This window comes from Sinocyclocheilus grahami, unplaced genomic scaffold, assembly GCF_001515645.1.
Source record: "Sinocyclocheilus grahami isolate Dianchi unplaced genomic scaffold, SAMN03320097.WGS_v1.1 scaffold28.1, whole genome shotgun sequence".
Classification (NCBI taxonomy): domain Eukaryota; kingdom Metazoa; phylum Chordata; class Actinopteri; order Cypriniformes; family Cyprinidae; genus Sinocyclocheilus; species Sinocyclocheilus grahami.
In genome coordinates this window covers 2,469,987-2,479,241 of record NW_015505207.1, presented here as the reverse complement: position 1 = coordinate 2,479,241, position 9,255 = coordinate 2,469,987, and the positions used below count along the sequence as shown (strand labels likewise).

Here is a 9,255-nt window from a genome sequence, read left to right as displayed (position 1 = left end):
AAGAAAGATGCTCAAAAACAAAAAACCCAGAGCTCAATAATTTAGTTGTGCTCAAGACACCAAGCGTTTGCGTGCAAGAAGTTCACATTAATTAGAGAAACATTAAACAGTAGCCTACAGTTGGTTGAACACAATGAGCATTGATTTACAGCATTGGCTACAGAATTAATATTTATTAAAGAAACTGTGGTGAAACGAATAGAATGAGCATAATTATTTTGCTGATTGTCTCTATATTGACTTATTTTACTAGAAGCCTATTGTCTGAAAACAATTGATCAGAATCTGTATATGGGTAAATTCGTTTGCTACATTAATTTCGCAAAATGTGTTTGAACGTTATGTTAACAAAACTTGTGTTCTTTCGTCCATATGGTTTGACCATCGTCACCTTTGAGTGATTGTAGTTCACCTGAGTTTCCATCTACACTATGCAGGTGGATTATCCGTTTGTGCATATATTTATTAGCTGTATAAATTCAGCATTCATTTATTATTTGAATCTCCCACCACCTCCCCTTCACCTCACCCCTGTGTATAAGCATAAAAGGTCTCACTCAATACAATACGATTCAATAGGCTACAACTACACTTGCACTGGAATCACGGTAATTGGAGGTGTAGTTTTGATTCTGGCCACTAGACGATGCTATTTCCACATTTACTACTTATAGATCAGTCAGTGTAATCAGCAATGACCTGGAGGCACGATCCCCTTTTCAACACAGACATAACTCATACAAAACGACTAACATTTGTGATTCGAGATTATGCTGATGTTAGATTTTGTCAGGTGAAGTTTGTGTAAATCCTTTAGATATATTCACATTTGTATGGTGATTTGCGAAAACTGATAGGCTACGTTATTATTATTATTATTTTCATTTTACACATTTTCTTCAGTGATTTAAAATGAGACTTTCACTGTCGATCTTCATTAACTAGCCATAAACCTTTGTATTTTTTACGGCTTCCCCAGTCGTTTTATTTATTTATATTACTGGGACGTTATTAGGACGAAAATGGCAGACATTTCTCATTAATGACCCCGTATTTAAAAAAAATAAATGGTTAAATCTTTGATCGAAAGTGCATTCAATACATTTCCGTAATTTACTTTGAGACAGTAGCCCAGCGCGTTGCAAACCGCCACGTAATTATTGTCTTTTTTTTACAGATTCGTTGGGGAAATGGCATCTTTTCAATTATTTACGTTCTCAAACTGAATTGTTTTCTTGTTTCTGAAGTCTCGGGCATATATATTTTTAATTGTTTCACGGGTTGACTCTTTCTGCTTGAATGTTGTTTTGACTCCAAGAAGTCAGCTAATTTTAGATCCCAAGTTACCCAAGAAATGGAAAAGAGAGAGCTCATGGGGAACGTAAGAAAGATGCTCAAAAACAAAAAACCCAGAGCTCAATAATTTAGTTGTGCTCAAGACACCAAGCGTTTGCGTGCAAGAAGTTCACATTAATTAGAGAAACATTTTCCACGACAAATATACCACAGTAATGTTCATTCACAGTTGGTGAAAGAGTGTGTCAATGTCATAGCAATTTATTATTGTTTTTGTTATATTAATACAAAATAAAATTAATATGAATATTTACAGAGCATAATTGAGCTGGTTAAATTATTTAGATATTTTAACCAATATAATGTAATATACAAATATAATATAATACAATTGAATATAGAAACACTGAAACTGTACTTAGTTTATATATGGGTCAGATAATAGGTAATTATATTTTCTAGCATAGTGACAGTTTTGTATAGCCTATTACACCTTCATATTCTATCTATCTATCTATCTATCTATCTATCTATCTATCTATCTATCTATCTATCTATCTATCTATCTATCTATCTATCTATCTATTCAGTTCATGCTCTAGTTTATTTACTCATCTGTAAATCTGCAGTTATGTGGCCCATGCGATAAAATATACAATTTCTCACGGAAGTCATATTTACGGAACACAGTTTCACTTTGCATTCAAATACCAACAGAAACTATATTCACCTACAGAGAAAGCAAGAGAAAGTGCGCGCTCTGTGATTTCAGGGTAGGCTATAAGATGTTTATGATTTTTATTGAACATGTAAGATATAACGAACAACGATCTAATCATTTTGGATTCAAATATTTACCCAAATATTTAAATGATAATTTTGTTAATAATTATGATTGGTTCATTGTTTGTTTCTTTGAAAACTCCAAAGGCTTAAAACGTGCGGTTTTTTCAAAAGAGAACGAGACATTAATAATCACATTATTATTATTATTATTATTATTATTGATGTTTAACTATTGTTTTCTGTTTTCCTATGTAATATATAGACATGTTATCCAACGAATTATTCGTATTTTAACTATATATGTTACATTTGATTAGTTGTGAAAGTAAAAGAGCATGTTGTTGAAACAAGTGAAACTTTAGCTGATGGGAACATTCTTGTAGATGTTTTCATTCTCTCAGTGACCACCAGCTTGTATGCCACTATAGCTACATCAAAATAGGAATTCACCAATGTTTACACGAAATGAACAGGCTGTACTTCATATTTTATTTTAACTGCGTTTTGTCAAATTCAACAAGGAGCACAGTTAAGAAGTGACATCCAACTAATATTTGAATGTGTTTTGTGTGGCTTCATTCAGACCAGCGGACACCAGAATTTCAAGTTCCACATCTATATATAGCTCGACTGCATTATTTAGTCCGTATTAACAGCACTATTCCATTTAGCATTTTACCTGTCACACAACGCTGCAACACCATCCTCATCGTGATCATTATCTTGTATTATAATAGTGACGAATGAGGTTGGAGAATCAGCCAGCGTTCGCTCACACACCCCTGAGTGTCTCAAAGCAGCAGAGCAGCCAACAGCACACACCATTGTGCAGTTAATGAGTTCTCATTAAACCATCACAAAGGTAAGGTTTTTTTTTTATACAAACATATGAATAATACCTGTAAATCTGAATGTCTGCATGCATTTTAATCTTCATGTGATGCAGCTTAGGCTATTTGTGGCTATACACACTGCCAAACTAAGGCCATAGTTGTAGAAATGAACAAACGGTTGTGAAGGATCTGTTAAGGAACTATATTGTCGAGAACGAGTGTTCAGGTTCAACTTTGACAGCTTGTAGGTGATTTGAATGTGGTAAAAGCATATGAAGACAGAGAGACCCTAAAACATTGGGCTTCGACATGCACATGCTCTTTTTCCCCTGCCCGTGCTCCAGTATTGCTCGTTTCTCTTGGACACCACCGCTTCCAGTGCACATTACAAACCGTTTCACAGTCTAGAAGATTTTCGGTCTTTATAGCTTACGACTTGTGGAGACTTGTGTCATTTGTGCTGTTGTGAGTTGTCCAATCGACTTAAGACCACCAAAGATGAGTCTGTCACTTCCAATGTGCTGTGACAGAGAAATCAACCATTAGAAGGTGATTCCGTTAAAACAATAACAACTCCTCTATCGACACAGAAACGAAATTAGTGTAAATTAAGGATCATCCATCATTTCCAAACAAGATTTTTTTTTTCATTATCCGTTTTAACATTAACCCACAAATCCAACCGTAGCTTTTCCCCTCCACAAGATTGCACGTTGCATACTTTCTACTGTATGTTCTTATCTTTAACGTCTGTATAGTGCAGATCAGTCATCATGTCTGTCTCACTTCATTGGGTTAACAAGTGAACATTTACAAGACAGCGATGCATTCAGATCTCGTAAAATGCATTGAAAAGAGATGCCGGCGTGCAAGGGATCTGAACGCTTTTCAATAGAAATGCATGCTAATGACTGAAGTAAAATTATAGCTAGCTTTTGAAACGGATGTCAACACAGACCGCACCAAAAAATTTTTTTTAATTATCAAGTCAAAGTCAAAATAAGAAGCTAAACAGAAGTCCAGCTAAGTCGCTGTATTGATAACTTATACGTGGAATGCATTAATTACTTACCTTGGACAGCCCCGTCCCTCCCTCCCTCTCTCCCTGCCTGTCACACTTCCACGTTTGCTCTCCAGTCCTCCTCCTCCCACTTCTCACTCCCCACTCCTCTCTCGGCTCTCCGGCAGTCCGCGTGCCGCGCAAGGGTGAGATTGAAAGTGACACACTCACATTGTTGCTCTTGAGATTTTACGCAGCTGTAATAGGTAGGCTAATGTCCGCATCGCACGAAGCAGATACTTGACGGCTGTTTTAGCTCGGTTTCTCTTTGTGTCCATGCAGCAACATAGATGGACGTTTTTAGATTTTGATGCTCTCTTTGCGCCCGCTTCTGAGGTTTTCAGTTCTGCCACGGACACTCGTGACTCAAACTCGCGGTAAACGGTGAGCAAGATTCTGTACTGCCGGAGAGATTGTCATCGGTCGCTTCTCGGAACTTCTTGGATCTCTGTGCTGTGTTCAATCTCGTGCACTGTCCTCTCTCTCTCTCTCTCTTTCTTTCTCTCTCGCGCTCTCTCTCTTCATGCTGTCTATCTCCTGCTACCTGTACCCCTCAGCTCGGAGTCTCTCAGTTCCAGTGGCTCAGTCACAGCGCACAGTGCACGGAGCCCAAGTGTCCGAACCCACCGAACCCGACCGTATTCAGTCCTCCGCGAGGCAGCGAAAAGCCCAGCCCTGGATTCAATACTTTTAATCAATGGACAGAGCCCTCTCAACGGCCAACCGAGGTACCGACACGCCATAAGCAGTAAGTGCCACAGAAAATAACTTTAGTCTTCTTTCATCCGATGCTTCCCACATGTATGTTTAACTCCTACTGTAACAGCAGGTTCATTTTGGAACTAAGTAGCATTTCAAACCGAACTAACTATTCTGAATACAGATGAATATAAATGTTGTGTTTGAAGATAAGAGGTAAATTCGTTGAGGCCTTTGTAAAGGAAATAAATGTAGGCCCATTAAGCAGTTTAGAAGGCCATGGATGTTTTACATATTCCCACTTACAGCTTACTTCTCCTTAAGACAAGAGTAGCGCCTTTCTCACGTTACTTTCTTATTTTAATAAGTAAATAATATAAAAAAACGCAGCGGACGAGAGGAAGACTTTTGTCAATGGAACGTTTTGATTTTTTGATATTCACCAGAATATCCATGCTTTTATTAAACAGCCCAATAATAATAATAATAATTTAAGATGTGTTTCTGTATAAGTTTATTTTTTAAATATAATTGCAATACACGAATAATAGCATCGTGCAATTATGTTTCATTAAGTTCAGAACAGGAGCACCATGCAAATTCATGCACCTTATGCACTGTCGATCGTGTGGAAATTTGAACAGTTACTTTGTCTTTGAAGAATATAACATAATTTGTATATTCGGTTAAAGTTAAACCATTCATTTAATAAACCTGTCGAGATTCTCTGATGAATTGTTACGTTTTACTGACGAGAGTGTTTAAAGCGCTTTGAGCACTTTGAGGTGGAGCTGGTTTAAAAAAAAAAAGATTTGAAGCAAATATTTTTTTACAAATAAAAAAGCTAGCGAAATAATGTAAAATTATTAGACAGCCTGAAAGCATTTTCAAGGGGAAATCCTGTTTTTACTCCAGCCCCCACAAGATGAGGCCTCAAGTTTAGCTTCACACGTGTGTGACTTTTATGTCTGTGGTCTCTTCGCCCTCAAGTCGTATGTGTGTGTGTGTGTGTGTGTGTGTGTGTGTAATTGCCATTTTCAGACCTTTTTTTTGAGAGCCTAATTTTTCTTCTATGAGATGTATCTGAGACTTGACTTCGAAAATGTTATGCTATTATTAAAAACAAAGCTATTATTCTGTTCAATGTGTCAAATAATTTTCAGCCTTGAGAAATTGACGCTCGTGGTTTGTTTACCCGCAACTTTTTTTTTCATTTAAAAATATTGTTATTGCATTGTTTTTTTTTCTGTTGTTTAAGAAGGTTGTCACATGTGGTAGTATACATTAAAAGTAGCTAGACAATATTTAATTGTTTATGTTTTGTAAAACCCCGTACTTTTTGTTTTAAGTACCTCACGTTGTGAAACAACTGCTGATTGAGTTTCTATTTTTTATGAGGAGAAGCAGCCTTTAAAAGAGAAACCTGAAGCAAAAGATCGGGCATGATGTTTTATTGAACGAAAATTAATGTTACACTCTTCTGTTTCGATTAAATTAAAACAGATTAAATTCGATTTAATTACATTTAGCATTTATTTAATTATTATTATTATTATTATTATTATTATTATTATTATTATTATTATTTTAAGTATTATTATTATTATTTTAAGTGAGTCTGGAAACTCTATAAAGACAGTAATTTAGGTGTAAAATCTAACACAGACATGCAGCACATAATAAATCAGAATAAGACAATGCATTTTTATAAGCATCTGAAAGTTCAAGATATTTAAATTTCCCAAGTTACAAATAATTGCAATGCTACGAAATAAACATGTGACCTGCGTCTGCTTAAGTAGCAGGTGGTCTGAATCATTTGGGCGCAGAAAAGATTTCATGTCACTGTTTTTCCAGAACGCATAATATTCCTCTTTAAGAGTACACATCTTTGAAGTGAAAGAGACTGAGCCCTTTTCCTTACAGAACTCGTGGATTTCTCTTTAATATAAGGATGATGGAGGTTAACTAAATCGTCTTTGCTTGAAGCAAAAAACACTATATGAAATCGCTATCCCTCTGTTGTCGAAAGCAATACACATTACATGGAAATGGAACCACAATCCAGAAGACAGTTATGCTCTTATTAGACTCTGAACTCGGAAGTAAATAGTTGTATAGAAAAAGTTTAATAGAAAAAACACATGCCGTGTGCACATGATTTGTTATTATATTACATGCGATATTTTTTCCCCTGTCAGTTCAAACTCTGAGTTTTGTATACATAACTTTAAAACTTTACAGCAATGTATTTGAAGAGTCACTCACAAAATCATGCCTGTGCAAGAGGGAGGTATGGTTGCTATATAGCTGCCATCAGCGGTAGAGATCATTCTGTTTCTTTTTAAAGTTACATTGATGTATCCATTATTCATTTGCACAAACTTGGCCCCCATAGCCAGCGGAGACGTTTTCTTAACCAGGACCAAAAGGAAAAACAAAACGTTAATTAGTCTCCGTAACAGAGAGGCTCTATACGTCTCAGTAATTTTGCAATAGATGGAAGCCTCCGAGGATACTTTAATCTCGCGCTTTGGGGAGCCCATCTAAATGGATCAAATCCAGCATTTATTCACGGCATGTTTTCTCCAGCCCTACCTTCAGGGACTTCAGGGATCCTTTTTACTTTAGTCTACACTTACAATACCTGTTAATTATTTTGTCTCTATAGCCTATGTATGGAAGGCGGGTACAGTTTTTAGGTGCCTAGAAATGTCCAAATAAAAATAAATAAATAATAAGCTTCACGCAGCGAGAAACCCCATGAGCCTATTTCAATATTGCAGTGCCTTGTTGCTTTTATAAACAGGCTACTTCATAATACTGATATTTGACGAAATTTCAGTAAAGCTTTAGCCTATTTATTATGCAAATACTTGAAGCGTCATTCTTCCGCTGGAAGATATAGCCTAGTCCCTGACAGATTCAACCGGTTTATGGGTTCCGAACAGCGATTCACAGATGCACATTTGTGAGGTTAACAGGTGTTTGTGTCATTGCTGTTTTTATATTACGTGTCTTAGCAGGATTGGAACACTATACCGGCCGACCAGCTCGCTGGACCAGAAATATTCCTTTAGTAGAATAGGCTTAATATTAATTCGCCTCAAATAGCTCTTCAAGGCCTACAAACTTGGATTTGAACGCGATTCCTTCGAATTTGGTGACGTTAGAATTTGGCAAATGTATTGTTTTTAACACTATTATTATTATTTAAATAAATAACTATACCTTTTTTCTTTTCAGTATTTTTTTCCCCCCTCAAGAGATATATATTTTTTCACAGTCTACTTCTGGATTGCATACATCAAGTCTTGGCTAAAACGAAAGCTATTATTTCGATCGTTATTGCCCATGGAAAGATATTAAGATACTGTTCATGCAGTTAATTTCTCATTATGTGGGTAAGTTGTCACAGTTAAAGCTGATATTAAGCACCCTATTAGCTAACTTTTTCGTTTAATTAATAGTTAAATAGTTATAGTTAATTTTAGTAACATTCAAACAGTAAAACCATAATAAAAAAACAATTCTCAAAACAGCAAAAGTGTCAAATGTAGGCCTACATTGTACAAATATCAAGTTATTGTTTTGACCAACAAATATTGTGTTTAATATTGTAAGAACATTTTTTGTTTTTATTATTTTTTTAAACATATGACAACTTGAAATGTATTACAGCCTTGTAGTCCTGAGGGCACAGTTCAGCCTTTCACATCAAATGTCAGGCAAGTTGACTCTTACTTGAATATGTAAACGTGGTATTGTTGGTATCAAAAGTTATTTGAAAGTTTAGTTTGGAGGATGGAATTCACAAAAATATTCTAATTTAGATGGGTTTAAAACCTTATAAAACCACTGCTAGAAAAGTCACACATTTTTGTAACTGGATTTTTGACTCAAAACCTTACTGAGATTTAATCCTTGTGACAACTTTCCTGTGTGACAGCTAGCCCCTATATATATTTATATATATTATCAAACCATTTAACACTACATACCTAAATCCAGACCGCAGTCACCGACCCTGTGTGTGTGTGTTCATGTGTGTTTTATAGCCCTGCTCAGTGTAGTCTACCATGTGTGATTTTTGTGAGTCAGTGTGTGGTCCCTGGAAGTGTCAGTGCAGTGAGCCTGCTCTGTGGTTTCTGTGTGTTGAGTGTTTGTGTACACTTGTGTTTGTCCATTTTTGTGCGAGTCAGAGAGCAAGGGATTTAGGGAGAACATAATAAACTGCTGCTCACTCTTTATCTTTTACTGTTTAAGATGTTTATTAGCAAATTAAACGTGCTTCCCGGAAGATCTGTCGAACCTTCTCTTCGTATCGGAATCGACATATTCTCCACACATGTCCAGTACATTTGCACACACCCACATTATGGCAACTGTATTTGCCACTTTTTCTCAATTCAGTAATATCTTATGAACACTTATTCCCTTCTATCTAACATGACATGACTTTTTATTTCATGTAATCATAAGATATCTATATATATATATATATATATATATATATACATACATACATATATATATATATATATATATATATATATATATGTGTGTGTGTGTGTGTGTGTA

The 9,255-nt window shown here is 35.7% G+C and overlaps 1 protein-coding gene across 1 annotated transcript in view; it reads left to right on the top strand.

Annotated features, from left to right (window-relative positions):
- The first annotated feature begins 4,133 nt into the window (after positions 1–4,133).
- Positions 4,134–9,255, top strand: part of LOC107569722 (DNA-binding protein SATB2-like) — a 36,550-nt gene continuing 31,428 nt past the window's right edge. Inside the window, exons 1-2 of the mRNA XM_016255873.1 lie at positions 4,134–4,359; positions 4,533–4,723. Coding sequence (XP_016111359.1) covers positions 4,286–4,359; positions 4,533–4,723 — 265 coding nt within the window. The 5' untranslated portion in view covers positions 4,134–4,285. The remainder of the gene's footprint in view (positions 4,360–4,532; positions 4,724–9,255) is intronic.